General features: G+C 39.7%; 2 protein-coding genes across 6 annotated transcripts in view; one reads left to right on the top strand and one right to left on the bottom strand.

Annotated features, from left to right (window-relative positions):
* Positions 1-219: 219 nt before the first annotated feature.
* On the bottom strand, positions 220-6704 carry cimip5 (ciliary microtubule inner protein 5). Its single transcript, XM_034112129.2, has 3 exons — positions 6424-6704; positions 5398-5437; positions 220-4968 (listed from the first exon to the last, which is right to left on the bottom strand). The coding sequence occupies exons 1-3, from the start codon at positions 6636-6638 to the stop codon at positions 4771-4773; spliced, it is 453 nt and encodes a 150-aa protein (XP_033968020.1). The 5' UTR covers positions 6639-6704; the 3' UTR covers positions 220-4770.
* A 1340-nt stretch (positions 6705-8044) lies between these two features.
* Positions 8045-18731, top strand: part of LOC117468193 (CAP-Gly domain-containing linker protein 4) — a 55238-nt gene continuing 44551 nt past the window's right edge. For 4 of the 5 annotated variants that reach the window (XM_034112220.1, XM_034112217.1, XM_034112215.1 and 1 more), the window contains exon 1: positions 8045-8133. The gene's annotated coding sequence lies outside the window, so the exon portion shown is untranslated. The remainder of the gene's footprint in view (positions 8134-18731) is intronic. The other variant, XM_034112216.2, reaches the window with a different exon arrangement.

Here is an 18731-nt window from a genome sequence, read left to right as displayed (position 1 = left end):
ATTTGTTACTCTCATTTAGAGCAAAGTAATGGCAAGATATTTCATGGTATACTATAACTATTATTCCAATCTTCATTTTCGTTAGTTTTATTTTTTTCACTAATATAAATAATGACTTGGTTATTATAGAGCATCTTTTCCCACACTGTTCTTATAAAAGATAGTTATGCTCTTATTTTGAAGGCAGACTTGTTTTATTTCCTTTATTATGCTGTGAAGTTTCCAGTCAGCTGACACCTTGTTTCACTTCCGCATACATCCACTGAAATCTGATTGGCTGTTAAGTATAAACAGATTTAGACTTTGGTCTAAATACGTTAGACCAAAGTATTTGAAGTCTTCATTTCGGAACATGCAACGTTTCCATCTTCCTGTATTCAGGTTGAATGAGTCTGTGTTTCAACTTGAGACAAAGACACATTTAGAACCTCATAGTGAAAGTTACACATAGTGCAACATGTTGGTAACTTTCACTATGAGGTCCTATTGTAAGTCAAAGTAAGCACGAATACTCAATACTATCTGCAAACTCTTCTATGATCTGCTGTATGGATTAACAGGATCTATTTACAACAACAAAATAATGTCAGAGTCAGGACACTCAAACATCCAGATCAAACAAGCTTTTCAAATTCAATATGGACAACATGTTTCTCCAAATCTAGTCATAAATGACAGTGATTTATAACAATATACATAAAGGCATTTTAAAGCAGCTACAACACATAAGGTGCAGAGTCAGTGAAAGCTATATCCTTATAAAAAGCACACAACATAAATGAATATAATCCCATCCGTCCAGCATGGAACAATGGTTTAAAGGTCCTGGCAAACATATTACAATGTAACAGCTTTTTAAGGCATTTGAAATTGAAAATGAAAGAAAAGCACAACAAAATATATGATGGGTTTATAGCATCTGCAGAAAATACTCCCATTTAGGTTTCTAAACTTTTTGCTAGAATTAGTTTTTCCATATTCTTTTTTGTCACTGCAGCACTGTTTGAGTGCACAGAGAAGGAGGTAACGAGGTGGTGATACAACCCTTTACTCATCCAAATGTGATCAGGGGCCTCATTTATAACGCCATGCGTAGGATTCACGTGGGATGGTTGCTTACGTAGTAGAAATCCAAAAAATAGGTACAGAAATTTTCCCACATTTTCCGATTCACCAAACATTGCGTACCGGCGAGGAAAGTGCGTACGGCACTTCCTACGCTGGTTTCCCTTTTATCACAATCGACTCGAAATGCGGTGCAGCTTTTGCGGGCTTCACGTAACGCCCAGATTTGCCTATAAATAGTCAAAGAAACGCCCATTCATTCATTCATTCTGACTAGGCTTGTTTGAGACACATTGCGGCTCGCCTCGAAAGTAGACGAGAGTAGCCGATCGCAGCCGGGGGAGGTCTCAAAAAGCTCGCCTGAAGTCGGACAGCTCGGAGACGGCTTCTTCATCTTCTTCTTCTTCTCTCGGTTTTTTGGCGGATTTCAAACAACTTTAAGGTGCATACCGCCACCTCCGGAGTCGGCTTGACTCGGTTTGCATTTATAAAGAATGCACAAATGTGTTTAATCGTTAATGTCAGATATGTACTAAGTAAATACATTTGTTCCTGCTCAAGATTAGATTCAACTTTATTGTTATTGCACATATTACAGGTAGCCTACTGAGACAACGAAATGCAGTTTAGCTTCTCAGGTGCAACAAGCAGTGAAGTGGAAAGTAATGTACACAATCTACAGAATAACATATAGAATGAATTGAATGATGAATAAACAGTGGGGTATGAATACACTAGATATCAGCCTGTGAGCAGTATGAACAGTGTGTATGAATATGCTAAAATATATAAAGTATGAAAACGGTAAGCAGTATAGTAGAAAATATATAGATATTAATTTCATGATCATAAACATTGTGGAACAATGATGACAAATGGGAATGGATGTGGCGACGTAAAACTGACACAAAACAACAACAAACTTTTGACAGGCAATTGGAGAGTTTCATCAGCAGCACGTGGTAAAAACCACCAATGAGCGCTCAGCTCGAGATACCAGCAAGCCGTTTCCCATCAAGCATTTCGCTTCCGCAGCTCGTGGAGAGCAACTGCGCCAACTCGCCTCGCTCTCAAGTCTCATGTGGGCGAGCCTCCAGAGCAAGTCGGACAAAAATGACTAACCATCATGCAACGCACTAGCAAGACGTTGATCGCAACTGCGCAGGTCTGCGCAGGTCTTGCTTGTCTCAAACAAGCCTACTGACTGCATGAAGAAGATCGCAAGAAATGACGACGGAATAGCTAAAAAAGACATCTCACACCGTGTCAGATTTAGGTTATTTTGGGGAGGTCAAGATAAATCATATTGTTTGGTGGATGCCGTTTGAACCAGAGTAGCAGCATGGAGGTCGGATCGTTACCAAAATAAATAAATAAGTGGTCCGAAAAAGGTTCATGACAAAATAAATACACATAGCCTTCCTCAGGCAGTGTGTTTGTAACAGGGACAGGAGACACCCCCTTGATGAGACTGTAAGAAATGATCGGGAATCCCTCCGGAGTGGAGTCATGACGACTGGATCTGAATTATGTTTTCGTATTTGGTGGTTTGTGTCCCAGCTGTCGATCAGCTGTGCGCAGCGTCTCCACTGCAGCAACTCTATATCCACCAGTTAAAGGAAATAGGCTACAACTAATGTGTTGTGTTATATTAGCTGTACAATTTACCAGTGGCGACTGGTCATTAGGGGCACCACCTAGTGTCAGCAGAAAGTATTAAAATAATGATTACAACAAAATGCAAAAAATTAATTAAAATATATATAAAATATATTTTTAAGATCATGTTTAATCATCTGATTCGTCTGTACATTGCTGTTTTAGTATGTGTTCTTCTAATTAGTGTTTACAGTGTGTGCCTATTGAGCTGTTTAGAGCCATGTGGGACAAAACCTGATCCTGCCCCTCCCTCTCACTGTCTAAGTGAACGGTGACTGCAAAAACTACACTGCGCATGCTCAGAGTATTTTCCTTTTTAATGTGTGTGGCAAAAAATAATGACCATAGGGGCATAGAGCTGCCATCCCCACCTTACGTCAACTCACATAATTCAGAGCTGATTGGCTGTAAGTACGTGTGCCGCGAAAAGTGTGGTGTGTGTGAAAAGCAGGTGAAGAGGAGGATAGAGACTCGTCCTAAAACCAGGAAGTAAGCTGCGCATGGCTTCCCTCCACAAAAAAGCAATGAGATGTCTCCATAGGATTTTAGAAAATAGCTCAAAATAAGATCTGTGGGAAACGTACCTGTTCGATACATGCACGTTTTGTTCAGCCGGATAATATCCACATGTCTACCCTACTTTTATCATTTTCTAATCATAAATCCATCATTTAGATTTATGATAGACTTTTGAAACTACAAGAAGATAAGGAGGACCTTTACAAAAAAAGTAATAGAGATTTTTGTCCAGAAGGATAGGCAAATGGACTTCATCTTCAAGTCAAGGTAAGACTGCAATTTTATTGAAAATGGGATCTTACTAAGAGAGAACAATTCAATATTTAAATGATACAATTACATTTTTTGGGTATCCTTCTGTTGAACTGTCTGTTTAAAATTAATTGAAGCATCAGACAAAAGAGGCTTTTGAAAATAATATTATATTTAGATTTAGGTCAAAATATAATATTTGTAAACCTGAAGAGTCAGTGCCAATGCCTCACCAGCCATGAACCTCACTGCAGAAGCTTATATATAGACATCTAAGTTGTTTGTGCCCCACCACTTTTGTACATATAGAAACGCCACTGCACATATGGTGTTCTTAGTTTCCATACCTCCTGTGTTTTATGAGCGACTTATCAAGTCTTAGCAAACGGCATAAAACATGATTAAACATGTTAGTATATAAAACCATGCTCGTACAACCTATAGAAATGCAAAACCTCATCATTTATGAGAAAACATTTCATGACATTAACACAACATATTTGAGGTGGTTTTAAATAACATATCCGTATTTCTTTCTTTCTCCAAGTTATGTTTTTGTGTGCACTGAGGAGTCGCAAACAGGCGTTTGTTTAATCATTTTAAGATTGGCTTTAATCAATGTTTGAAAATGAATTCTTCATATATGATAAATGAGAGGTAACATTTTATTTATGGTATTATTTCCACATATTTCTCTCCATTCTTCCTTCTGCCAACGGTGTCGCAGTTTCTCGTCTCTCCCGTTTTTGTGCTAAGTGCGTACGCATGGGTTAGAGTTTGCGTGGAGGACTGCACGTTTTCCCGTCAAGTTAGTATTTTATAAATCGCAAACATTGCGTAGAAACTGGCGTACGCCATTTTTTGAGCGTATATCCCTTTATAAATGAGGCCCCAGGTGTCTGGTTCAATTATCAAGTGACGGATCAAACACCCGATCAAGCTCCAATGACATGAATCAAATATCCCTTTTCACCTCACGCTGAGCAAAGGCCTTCAACATAAACGTCTATCCACGGTCTAATGGAACATTTTGCTAAACCGAAGAATACATGAATATACTTCTGTATGATCATTGGATGATATAACTGGTCAATTAGCAGATGTAGGACAGCAAAATCATCTCGCTAGTCCTAGCTTCTACCTGATACTTCAAAGTCTGTATCCTACTAAGGTTTGTGCTACACCATGCCAACCCATCTTAGCCCTACATCAGGACAGTGCGGTCTGGCTCTGATGGGCACAGGTCCTGATGACAGGAGTCTGGTCTTCAGAGCTCTAGCAGGGCAGCATCTCTGGGTCCAGCTTGCGGCGGTGGTTGCTTCCAGACCAGAGCAGCAGCCGGTCCAGTTGGACCAGATTGCTGCCCAGAGGAGTGGACAGCCTGCTGCCAAACATCTGGTTGGTGGTGTTGGGGACGCGCTCAGAGAAGAGGGGCACGTTGCTGGGTAAGGGCTCCTCTGGCTTCAGCCGCCCCTGCAAACACACAGAGATCACATGGTTGTTGGCAGCATTCGGCTGTGATATTGCTCCAAAGTAAGGGATATAATCAGGGACATGAATCCTGAAATAAGTGATCAAATAGGAGGGTTTTCAATACTGCATAAACATTTGTATTTTACTGAGTATTATGACATTTTTTATTCAGGTTGATGCACTATTTTAAATAATTAAAGGGAACAAATCCTCACAAATGATGTGAAAATAAACCAAAGTCAGCCATGGAATTGCCCATTGCTGTTAGATAACAACAAAAATGAGCAATATTTCTCGTGTTTGTCATGCACAAACATTACTGCGTATTCATTTGAATATATTCCGAGTTTCAGCGCCTGAAAAGGTGTTTAGATCATAGGTTTAGATGCATTCATTTCACAGGAATTTCATCAACATACATAGTCTTACCATCTGATCATAGTCCCTGAGGAAATTCCAGTTGTTCTCCCTGTGGAAAACAATGCATTTGTTCATCTCCATAGTGTTAATGAAATGATAACTAAATGGATTTCATAATAATTTATTTAATATCATTTATTGGAATAAAATCACACTGTACATTTTACATTTATATATTCAGTTTAATATTTAATATTCCATCTGTCACATACTTATGTATATAATACCTTGCTTTATATCTTGTTATTGTTCATTTGTAAATTCAACATGTATATTTTCTACTTTCTTGTTTATTTCTTGTCTTTACATTTTTATTGTACAATGCCATGTCTTTGTATGCTGCTGCAACACAAACATTTCCCAAATTGGGATCAATAAAGTACTATCTTATCTTATCTTATCTCCAGAGCCAGACATTGTTATGCATTTGTTTTGTCACCACCCCTTCTGATTAGTGTTTTGGATAGACATAGAACATTGCTTACTGTATAACAATACTGAACAATGTTCAACCTCTACATTTGAATGTAATTGTGAGCCTTTGAGTGACAAATCTTATATTTGTCGTTGGTAACTGTCACACATAACACAAGGAAAAGTCTTCTAAGTGGTTCCAAATAAAGACAAATAAATTCAAATTGTAGCTTAGACAAATTTGATCATATGACAAAAAGGTGACGTTACAAAGTTATATATTTTTGAAAGATAATTTTTCGTAAGTTGCATATTCATTTTGTTAACATAGCCAAAACATTTGTTTTGTTTATTATTTCATTTATACACTTTTCATATTCCATTTGATTGACATCTACTTTTTTCTCAATACTCAGTAGGCTATATCATTCATCCATTTCCTCAAGCTGCTGCTGAGCTTCATTATGGTCTTGGCTTGGCTTTTGCTGACCAGTCAGCCATACTGACACTGAAGCTAAACCAGTCTGACCAGCTAAACCAGCCTTTTGTCTAATCAACATTAGACTAAACAAGTGAGCCTCCCCCCCGGACTTATTTTGCCCCTAATATTTCCCCACTCACCATTCCCGCACTCCTCTCCTCTCCCCCCACACCCGCTCCTTCCACACCTGGTCCTGTTTCACGGGGTCTCTCCTCTCTGGGTTCCTCTCCCCGGGCCCCGCGGCTCCTGTCCCGAGGCGGCCCCGGTCCGCGGGAGGCTCGGTGGTTTTCGGTCTGGTTCGCTCCGGTAATCGGTATCCCGCAGAGGAGACGCGCCTCACATTGTTCATGTCCATCTCGCCTGGCTGGAATCTATATTAAAGTGGTGGTTTGTGCTCAGTGAGTGTGAAGAGAAATCACTGCCATCCGATTTGTTTACGTTTCCATGGAAACCGTGTTCTGGCGCCAGCTGGGGGCAATTGACAATACTTTCACAATAAGATGTTTACAGGCCACCATAAACAAGGCTATTGCAGTTTTTTGGTTGCTCATACATTATGTGGTAACATTTGGAAAGGCTTTGGTATTATATTATATTGTGCAAAACAACACAGTATGCAATTAATATTTAAAGTACCCGTCCCTCATTTTCATTGATAAAAACAGATTTGAACCTTATTATCTTATTAGTGATATTTTTAATTCATAAAAGCTTATTTTCTTAAATACACCCTATTAAGTTTTTTGAATTTTTTTATTTTGTGAGTTGCCTACATTTTTAACCAAAAACGAATCCATATCAGTAAATAACATGCGCTCAAAGATGTTTGGTTTGTTAACAAATCATTCTTATTTTTTAAATTTGTTTTTTATTATTTAAACTGTTTGTTTTGTAGTCCTATGTTTATTACATTTTGATGGCTGATAGTGTGTGTATTTTTGAATAAACAGTTACTTTTTTAATGTATCTTGTGTCACAATAAATTAATGTTGGTCTTATTGTGTGTTGAGGATCTTCAAAAAGTATGGGGTTGGGTAAATATCCCCTAGCCCCAAAATACCCGAAAATAAGCATCAGTTTCCAGCAAAGGGAAATATCTTATTCAGAGGCAGCTTCATGCAGTGAAGGCCTTCAGGTATGGGGGAACCCCACTGAGTAAACTAGTTCAATACGCAGTCAAAGGTAAATGTTCTGTGCACCACAAACTCCTGTCGCTGTGATATGACCATCTGCTGGATAGGAATATAGATTATGTGTGTGGAATTATCCCCAAGGATAAGGCTGGATGTGTACTTAAAAGTAACCTAATGTGCAGTCCACTTTACTTGCAAGTGTCATTGTCATAGGATTGCATTGCATTCAAACATATGTTCTGTGGGTTCGTTGGGCTCTAAAGGAAATCAATGTATCATTAAAGTGTTCTGATCAGATCCAGTGAAACATGCATTCCTCTAAGAGAAGCAATTGTGAATTCTCAAATTAAAATGAGAAATGTACTTGTTAAAAAATAAATAAAACGTTTCCTTTTGTATTGTCACACAGGCCTATTGTCACACAAAGGTCAGGATGTTAACAAAAATAATATTTTTTATATAAGGGTATATTTAATGCTCTTCGTCATTTGTTTATCATATAATTTATTCCTGAGATTTATAAAGAAAGTAATGTTATTACCATAGGTTATTACACATTTTTGAAGACCGGAAATCACACGCTTTTATTTTGAAACCTGAATGCAACAACAGGATGTGCCTCAGCTTTGCAGGACACACTGGGCATATGACGGAAATTAATTCCGGTACTCACTTTCTGATGATTTCCCCAATGAGCGAATTGAAACGAGCAGCAAGGTAATGTTAATGTTAATCTCTTTTGTTATCAGTAAGCTTAACGTCACATTTGTTTCTATTTCTAGTAGTAAAGGGCATTTTAAGCTGGTAGAATGCCTGACACAGTATTGATGCTAGACAGCATTACCTCTGCGCAGCTAACGTGAGTGGAAAGGAGACAGAATGCACTTTATTCCAATGGGCAATTTATTCCACAACGCACGAGCATTAAAGACGTAGCCGCTAAGTGCTAATATGTAGCACACACTAAAACAAATACCACGAAAGTGTAGCTGTCCAAGTACGAGCAGGGTGTTGAACATATGCTAGCCAGCTAACACCTTCCTCTCAGCTAATGACAGGATAAATAAAATGTATTAAAAGCCAAACTTGAGGGTAAATAGGCTAAATAAGTGTTGGGACATTTGGTAAGCTTCAGGTGCTGCTCATCTGTGAGACCAGCAAGTAGTCACTGCTTAGTAAATAAGTTAGCTTAACTAATAATTTAGTATGGCTACGTGTATCATAGGTGGATACCTAAAACACCCTGGTTAAAGGTTTTAATAAGCAGTTAGAAAACCGTAATATACTTTAAGATTATATTTGTGTAACTATTAGCTAATAAGAGTGTTGTTGGCAGTGCATTAGTGGGATGCACACAGGTGTTTTCAATATTGTGTTTGATTAGACCGCCCCTCAGGTGGGCTGGAGCTATGCTGGGAACTGTAGGATGTCACCAAGTACAAGTTCAAATGTCAGGGGGGCTTCATTAGGCCAAGTGGAAACACCTGTGTTGATAGTCCATTTGTGTCTAGGGGCGCTGTGGTTCAATAGACATTATTCAACGTCATACCAGGTAGTTTCACAGGTGTAACTGATGACATATAAACTGAATGCATTCCATTTTAGAGAGCTGGTTCCAGGGTTCTGTTATTGTGCATGCTGGCTCAGTGACAAGTCCAATGTCTGCTTTAAAAAAGGCTTATTTTACAAACGTTATCCTCTCCAAACAAAAACAAAATCACAATTTCTCATATATTTTACCTAAGTAGCCACATCGTTTTTTTTAACTGTCACTCTGAGATAATGCTGGTTCACTACCCACATTCTTCCAAAAACGTTGTAATGATTGTTGGTTTAAAGTGGAATTTAAATAATTGACACACACACACACACACACACACACACACACACACACACACACACACACACACACACACACACACACACACACACACACACACACACACACACACACACACACACACACACACACACACACACACACACACACGTTCTCACTCTCATCCCGTCACATATTGACGGACGGTCAGGGCCCCTCCCCGTCGCTATATTACGTACAGGGCAGGGTTTCCGCTAGGATTTTTTCTCGCCGGTCAAATGTCCGGGCAGAATTTATTTTACCGGACTAATTTGAAACTTACCGGTCATATTTCAATAATAATAGTTGTGTAGCAGAGTTTCCGTTAGCAGGTAATTACGGGACTATGAGCAGATATGCTTCAGTTTAAAACTCAGTTCACGGGGCTCATTTTTATATTGCTTCAGTTTATAATCGTAACAGATCGAAAAATTCAGATTCATTTTTCAATAAATGATTCCACAAACAACATAATTATTACATTCAAACAAACTACTTGTAGTAGATAACGTACATTATTCAGAAGTTTACATCAACTTTGAATAATAACACGGGAGAAACGGAGCCTCTCTTTTCCCCTCTCCCTCCCTCTCTCTCCTGTGAGCACGTCAGTTTCTCATGCAGCTCCTGCAGCCCGCTAAACAGAGGGCGGGGCTTCAGGTGTTCATGCAGAGCTGCGTGTCTCGGTCAGACTCAGCAGCTGATCTGATCTCTCTCTCGCGTCCGGTTACACTTCACTCGCGTTCATGTCCATATGGATCAGATCCAGCTCTCCTGATCGGCCTTTATAGAGAGCACCAATCAAACTATTAAGAGTGAATATCGGCCGATAATGACCGGCGGCCGATCGATCGGAGCCTCCCTAATTATTACCAGACATGTTGACCGTCAGGTTTTGAATTTACCGGTTTTTTATAAATTTTACCAGCTAAAAACCGGTAATTACCGGCTAACGGAAACCCTGGTACAGGGTACCCCTTTCCCGTCATTTTCTACGGGCAGGGCGTCCATAGACCTTCATTGCGGACACAGCGGACCCCTTGCCCGTCAGGCTTCTACGGGCAGGGCGTCCATAGACCTTCATAATGCCTATTTTAAGGTTCATTTGGCCATTAAAATACGTTTTGATCTCATTTTATGCGAGTAATGAGTTTTTATTTCGGATTATTTGTGCAGTACATGTACATGTTTAGTTTGCTAGTTATGACGAAGATTACTTCATGAATGTGTACACATTCATGGTTGCTAGGTGGTTGCTATGGACGCTGCAACAGCTCCCAGACCACGTGATCAACAACGGCTGTCCTTCGTGTTATTCTCGGTGGAAAAATGCCTATTTTAAGGTTAATTTGGCTGTTAAAATGCGTTTTGATGTCATTGTATGTGAGCAATGAGTTTTTATTTCTGATTAGTTGTGCAGTACATGTACATGATGTTTAGTTTGCTAGTTATGACGAAGATTACCTTACGTCTGTGAGGAAAATGCATGGGGCTCAGAGCCTCGTATTTTTAAAATCTTTTTTTCCTTCTAATTTGTTATTATTTTCAAAATAACACACTGTTATTTACTCACCAATAACATACAATTATCCTTGCTTTTATTTATTGGTTTAATTCCATAATCTCGGTCTTTTTTGGTGTTCGTCAGGAACTGAATTTCAAAATAAAAATAACCGGAAACAGACGTAGGCCTATAAGGGACAGTTCGAGCATCATTGCGATTGTCAAAATGTTTGAGTTTAGGACGGCCGAAGACACTACACTACCCAGAATCCCCAGCTATCGTTGAGGACTACAGTCCCCGTGATTACTCTTCTAGGTCTGGGATTGGATGTTGGAGTGGCAGTGCGCCAAGGTTACAGCGTCAAACAGCTGTTTGAAATGGAACGAAACCACGCCAGACTATCCAAAACTGGAATCGAACGCCCCCCCAGAACTACACACTACACTATTGTGTTTCGCAAAATGTTCTATGGGACGTCTCTACTGAACTTTTTCGTTTTCCCACAATTAGAAGTTGCCAGTATTAAACACATTGGTGTTATCAAATGTAAAACATATAATTAATAAATGGATAAAAATCGCTGTCCATAATGCGCAGCATCAATATATAGCATTAATATACCCACATGAAAGCTCATTGATACTTTGTAATTCTACTCCACTACAATTCAGAGGTTAACCTGGTATTTTTACTCCACTGCATTTATTTGAGTTACTTTGCAGATTCTGATTAATGATGTGAAATATAAACAACCCTTAAATCAGACTTTAGTTACACCTGAGTAAAATTCAGATAAGGTGATTGTCAAGTGCCAACAATCAGGAGAGATATTTGATACTTGTGCTTGAGAAGACTAAACATGTATCTGCAATTGACATTAATGGAAACAAGTAATAAAGTATATTAATTACTTGTTATTCTCTACTAATAGTTAATTAAAGACTATATATTATGGCTATTTTGCACATCCCCTTCAAGATTTTAAAGGTGTATTGACATATCATTTACACAACTTACGGTGTAGTTATGAAATGAATGAAAAACGTGGGTCACAGGTCCCTCAACAGTGCAGTACAAGACATCTATCAATATGTGTGTACCTCCACCATTAAACTGTCATATTCTGCACATTTCTTATTCTATCTACATACATAAGAGTATAATCCATATGTATAATATCAGTTAAAATAAGTGCTTCAACATAGTTAACATTGCAGGAAAGCAATATATTAGACGTTAAGTACTTTGTATTTATCTGTAGATAGATACCCCCAACGTTTTTTTCTTATTTAAAAGAAGACCGTAATCTGTTATTTAATGTTTAAATAAAGGTTAATTCGTTTTTCTGTTTTGCACCTCCTCCTATTAATATCTTTGTACATCCTGCACTAAACTGTTTTATTGAAGAGATCACTTATAGTATCTTCTTGATTTTTTATATTCTATATTTCTATCACAGACCTTCTACTTTCCCCCTATGAAAGTATATGTACTCTAATATTCTTTTAATCAAATATAACACATAAAAACAATAATTCAATAACGTGCTTTAACCACTAGGCGGTGCACACAAGGTACACACAGACACTTATGTACAACATCTGAAGATGTGTAGTTTTATTCATGCTTTCACATAATTTTACAGCATATTGCTATACTATTTCAGAATCAGTATTTACATTCTTACATTCAAAATGCAATCCAATTCAAATCAGTAATATCTTTAAAAACTACAGTCCTTTTTTATCAGCTGTGCACCGTTATGGTGTAAATATAACCTATCTATGAATTACATCAAATGTAAAAGTCAGCCGAATTAGTGTTGATACTGCAAGGAGACGTATTGTGTGAAGAGAAATTGAGAAGTTTTTTAATTGTTGATATATTTATGATCCACGTCAAGTATTCAGTTTCGGCGGCATTTCTTCAGTTTTTCCATAGGTCTCATCATCAGGGCGCTATAAATAAAGAACTACGGCAGATCTGTAATATTTAATGCAGCCGAACCGTGCATTACAATGCCGTTATGTGATGACTTTCAAAGAGAAAAGCAAGAGCACTCGGAATTAAGTATTATTTTAGTCTTTTCAAATGTTTTCCGGATTTCATATAATATAAACACCAAATCCCAGCATGCATTGCGGCTAAAACATCCAATCAGCGTAGCTGAGAATCTTGGGTAATCGGATGCCCACGTCTGTTTCCGGTTATTTTTATTTTTAAATTCAGTTCCTGACGAACGCCAAAAAAGACCGAGATTATGGAATTAAACCAATAAATAAAAGCAAGGATAATTGTATGTTATTGGTGAGTAAATAACAGTGTGTTATTTTGAAAAGAATAACAAATTAGAAGAAAAAAAATATTTAAAAATACGAGGCTCTGAGCCCCATGCATTTTCCTCACAGACGTAAGGTAATCTTCGTCATAACTAGCAAACTAAACATCATGTACATGTACTGCACAAATAATCAGAAATAAAAACTCATTACTCGCATACAATGACATCAAAACGCATTTTAATGGCCAAATGAACCTTAAAATAGGCATTATGAAGGTCTATGGGACGCCCTTCCTGTAGAAACCTGACGGTCAAGGGGTCCGCTGTCCGCAATGAAGGTCTATGGGACGCCCTGCCCGTAGAAAATGACGGGAAAGGGGTACCCTGTACGTAATATAGCGACGGGGAGGGGCCCTGACCGTTCGTCAATATGTGACGGGATGGGAGTGAGAACGTGTTGCGCACACACACACACACACACACACACACACACACACACACACACACACACACACACACACACACACACACACACACACACACACACACACACTAGGGGTCGACCGATTATCGGCCAGACCGATTATCGGGGCCGATATTCATCATTTGACCGATTATCGGTATCGGCCTTTTTTTTATAAAATTGCCGATAACACTTTGGCTCTGATGCGGCCGTTTCTCTGTCTGCAGTCACCACTCTCTGTACACGAGCAATGTCCCGCCCACAGCGCTATCTGATAGGCTATTACTGAAGTGTCAATCAACACTGAAGATTTTCCGGGCGGGAGCCAGCCATAGAGGCGGGACCTTCTCAGATTACAGGCAAGTGCGAAGAACGCAGACAGAGGCAAGCAGCAGCACTGAGCGGCAGAGCCATACATGTGTTTTGAAGGTAAATCAGTTGAAAGCTGAAGTTCAATAAACATCCCAATCCCCTATGCTGAAGTTGCAAAAACAGCACGATCTATTGATCCAATTCTATCAGCTTCCCAGTTACACAGGGACGTGGGAAGTCAGTCAGCGTGCAGCGTCTCGCAGCAGAACTGTGGTGCGGAGGGAGGGCTGCGAGTGAAGCCTCGCAGTTTTTCAGGTTAATATGTGAAGCTCATTAGCTAATGTATTTAGCAAATGTTTAGCAAAATATTAGAAGTGAGGCTACTAGTCTAACGTTAGGTCTACTGTAATAGCCTCACTTTTAATAGTTTGCAAAACATTAGCTAGCACTAGTGTTTTGCAGTTGCTAGCAGCTTATTGGGATTTTATGCTAGACAGACAGGCATTGGTTTGATATAATAAATTAAGCATTATTGTTAGTTAAGCATGTCAGCCTGCAGCCCCACTTCTTGTCTCTCTCTAACTCATAGCAGATGGCTGCACTAAAGAAAAGGGCACGGAGAGGAAACCAGTTGTAAGATGTTTAAAAGTTAATTAAACATAATATAGGCTTAAATGCATTTCAAAGAAGTTGTGTTGGAGTTTGTATTATTCTACATTTTGACACCAAGATTTTCTGATTTTACTGCAAATGTATATCGGTTCCAAATATCGGTTATCGGTCTCCTTGATTACTAATAATCGGCATCGGTATCGGCCTTGAAAAAGCCATATCGGTCGATCCCTAACACACACACGCACACCGCACACGCACACGCACACGCACACGCACACGCACACGCACACACACACACACACACACACACACACACACACACACACACACACACACACAGTTGGATGGTTAAGCAGTCATATGGCAATGGGTGCCACATTGCTCTAAAACTATCAGTCAAATATGTGACAGTAGTAAGGTTGCTTTGTTAGCTGCAAGGATGGGAGCAGGGTGATATCATGGGTCAGACAAACAAAGAGAGGCTTATGGGTAAAGTGGGCCATTGTTCCAATTCACACTGCAATGTCCTAATTTCTAGACAGTTAGTGACCTCAGAGACGCATCACAACAAATCTACAAGTTGGTGCTGAATAAATGAGTCAAAATAACTAGGGATGCACGATATTGGTTTTTTGAAACCGATAACTTCCTGCTTCTCAAGACCGATACCGATAACATAAAAAATGTTACGCCACTAATTATTTTAAGGTGATTAATGCATGTGTATCACACACACACACACACTGTATTGTATTATTGTCTTCGTACGCTTTTAATACACCATCGTAGCGATGGCGATGTTTCAGGTGACTGATCAGGTTCGAAGTATTAGGGAGCGCTGGATTTGTGAAGAACTCCCCTCTTCCTAAACCACTAATACCGCAGTACTGGCAAAACGGGAGGAGCCGAGTGAAAAACAAGCGCCCCTCATCCCAATCCACCCACACCGCAGTATTTTTTTCTTACCCAAAAAATATATTGTATATTATCGGGGCTATTAATACTGGTATCGGGTTTATCGGGATGACGTCATAATTCCTAATATCGGACCGATAATTATCGTGGATCCCTAAAAATAACACCTCTTTTCACCGTCTGTCTGAAACCAGAGCCCAGTCTGATCTTATTGGTTAGCTGGCTGGCTCTGTTGTGACTGGTCGACCGCTTAGAGATGTCCCACCCTTTAGCCTATCATGTTCAATATGTTGGAGCGCTAGACAATAGAAGCTTGAGTGTTACATAGTGATGTCACAATGTTATTGAAGTAAACACATGAGATGGAGGTGTTTCAGGCAGAGAGGAGTGTGTGGGAAAGAAACTTCCTCTGGAGGGAACTTTGGGATTTTAGCCTTTGCAGACTATTAACATTCACACAAACCTATTTAACACACTACAGGAGAGGGGAAACCCTCAAAAGCATTAGGGCCTCTTTAAAGTGCAATTTATGTTTTCGATTTGACGGGGATCAGCTCAGTTATTAGAAATAATCACAATTAGTACCATGCTGTTTCTTAGGGATGTCCCGATCACCTTTTTTTGCTCCCGATCCGATTACGATCATTTGATTTTGACAATCTGCCGATACCGATTTTTTCCGATCTTTATGCAATGCATTACGAGAAAAAAAGGTAACAGATAACGGCTCGTCATCCAATGCGATGAATTCAGCTATCTTGGCTGTTATTTTTTTGGCCTTTTCACTGTTCTGGGGCAGTTTCTCTTTCCTTTTAAAAGTCTCTGAAAGTTTTGGTTGTTTCAGTGCCGTTACCTGAGTGGCCGCTGTGTACTCGTCGTGTTGTTGTTGATGTTTGTTTCTCAGGTGGTGTGTTAGATTGGTCGCGTTGAACGTAGCTCTGTTCTTTCCACCACGCGGAACCTCCTTCTTGCAAACATTGCATCTGGCTGTTACACTGCCTTCGCTTTCAATTTTATAATACTTCCAAACTCCTGACATTTTCTCTGTCCCGACTCCCGAGTCACCAGCTGAACGTAGCCTCTCGTTAGCTTACTTCTACTATTAGACACTGCACCCACTCTGTTGCCAGCTTTGAGAGAAATAAGAAACCAGGTCTAAAAACAAGCCCAAAAGAAGCAACACATACATGATGTTGTGTAACTTTAAGCCAAAACTAAGGCCTCAGGATGACTTTAAGACGTGAACATGGTCACTAATATTTAATTTAAAAAATCCCGATCCCCAATTTGTTTTCTTCCGATCTTTTGAAAATCACGTGATCGGCTCCGATCACGTGATCTGATCGGGACATCTCTACTGTTTCTCTATTTGTTTAGCTTTGGTGTACAGGGTTTCCCACACATAGACTATACTTGGGCGGGCCGCCAAGGTATATTAACGGCCACCCAAGTATATTTCGCGACCCATTTAGTTTTTTTTGTTGTTTTTTTTAATATTTTATTTTTTATTCGTCCGTGACCACGACGCCATCTGCGATCGATTAACTTGTGGACAATGATGCCTCGCTCCCTTGCTCTGATCTCGCCTCCTTCTGGCCTGTTAAGTGGCCTGCCTCACACAGGGTGACTGGTTGTCTACATGATGTGGCCTGCCGATGGCCACTGTCATACAGATCATAAATCAAAGCCCTTGATTGGTCTCTGTGTGTCATTCAAGCTCGGGATAACCTCAGCTCAGGTGAGGTAAAGGACTCTCTGAGTGTTTAGATAGTTAACTTAGTCTAAGTTCTCAGTGGGTCTCAAACGGTGTGGTCACCATATATGGAAACACATATTTCCATTTGAGAGGGTAGTGATTGGTCTAAAGGATAGTGAGGTGGGCTGAAGATCGGAAGGCTGTGAGTTCAAATCCCGCCAGGAACACCACCACTAGTGTGCCCTTGAGTAAGGCACTTAGCCTTTAGTTACTCCAGGGAGAATGTCCCTGTAATCGGTCATTATAAGTCGCTTTGGATAAAAGCGTCAGCTAAATGAAATGTAATGTGATTAGTAAAATATGAATAAATAAATAAAAAGTTAACTAGGTGAAAAAAGGCAAGATACACTTTTAAAACTTGTTGAGATAAAACTAGTCTTTGCTGCTGCCTCAAAGAGGAGCAGGGGAAGAGGAGGGAGACAGGAGAGGCTGATTCAGGAGCACAGACACACTCACAACTATAAATGAACCAAAAATAAATTAATAAACAAGTTTCAGTGATTTTTTCATATTGGAAATGGTATGTTATTGGGTATGGCGGGGCCATGATTTTATGATTATTGAAATGTATACAGTTATGTTTAATATAGGTGTTTCCATAGATCTAGTCTCTTTATTTCCCCCTCAAAATGCACCAGATTGTTGCATTTAACTCCAAAATAAAATAAAAAATCTTACCGGGGGGGCATGCCCCTGGACCCCCCTAGAGGATTTGAGGTCAACCCCCACAAAAAATCACATGGATATGTTCCTAAATACATTTATAAATACATTTATTTTTTTAAATAGTAATCCATTTCCATATGTTCATGTGTGGGTAGTAGATTTAATCTATAGGGCTATCTTTATGGGCCCTGCCTGTATCTGTTCGCTCTGCCATCGCGTGAAGGGTCTGCTAACAAGCGACCAACAGAAAGGTTAATGTTGTAGCACGTCACCTCAACCCCCACCCCCCCCCCCCCCCCCCCGCTACCACCCCCCCCCCCCCCCAAGTATATTTCAGATCTGTGGGAAACACTGGCAGTTAATGGACCAGCACCAGAGGCGTTCCCATACACACAGGCGTTGGAGCTGTTCTTCATGAAATCCCAGAGAAGGATGAAGTGCTCTGACAAACAGTGCCATCTTTGCGCAAAATGATTATACAGGAATGAAAAGTCAATAAATAAACATGTTGTTAAAACTTTTTGTTTTTGTATTTCTCTCCGCGCACCCCCCCCCCCCCCCCAGGCCCGCTGCCACCACCCACCCAAGTATATTTCAGATCTGTGAGAAACACTGGTGTATGCTGTGATGTGTCAAATAGTAACCATCTAAACTATGTGGGTTAGAGATATGGAGACCGCATTTCAGAAAATTAGCCTCGTTGCCAAAATACTGTTCCCACACCACTTCCAACAGCCTTCTACCAGGGTGTCCGCGGGGTCCTAAAAAATATTAAAAGTTGATGAATCAATTTAGCGAAAATTAAGGCTATTAAGAAGTATTAAACGACATTTTCCAAGGTATTACATTGTGTAGTTTGTTTTCAATAAGTATATAAATGGTCCAAAGAGGTTGTATTCTAAAGTCTGCCTGAATGTAATCATGGCGTAGGTGTGTAGTGTGATT

This window comes from Pseudochaenichthys georgianus, chromosome 22 (assembly GCF_902827115.2).
Source record: "Pseudochaenichthys georgianus chromosome 22, fPseGeo1.2, whole genome shotgun sequence".
Classification (NCBI taxonomy): domain Eukaryota; kingdom Metazoa; phylum Chordata; class Actinopteri; order Perciformes; family Channichthyidae; genus Pseudochaenichthys; species Pseudochaenichthys georgianus.
The sequence above is the reverse complement of the archived record's forward strand: the minus strand, read 5'-3'. Positions and strand labels throughout refer to the sequence as shown.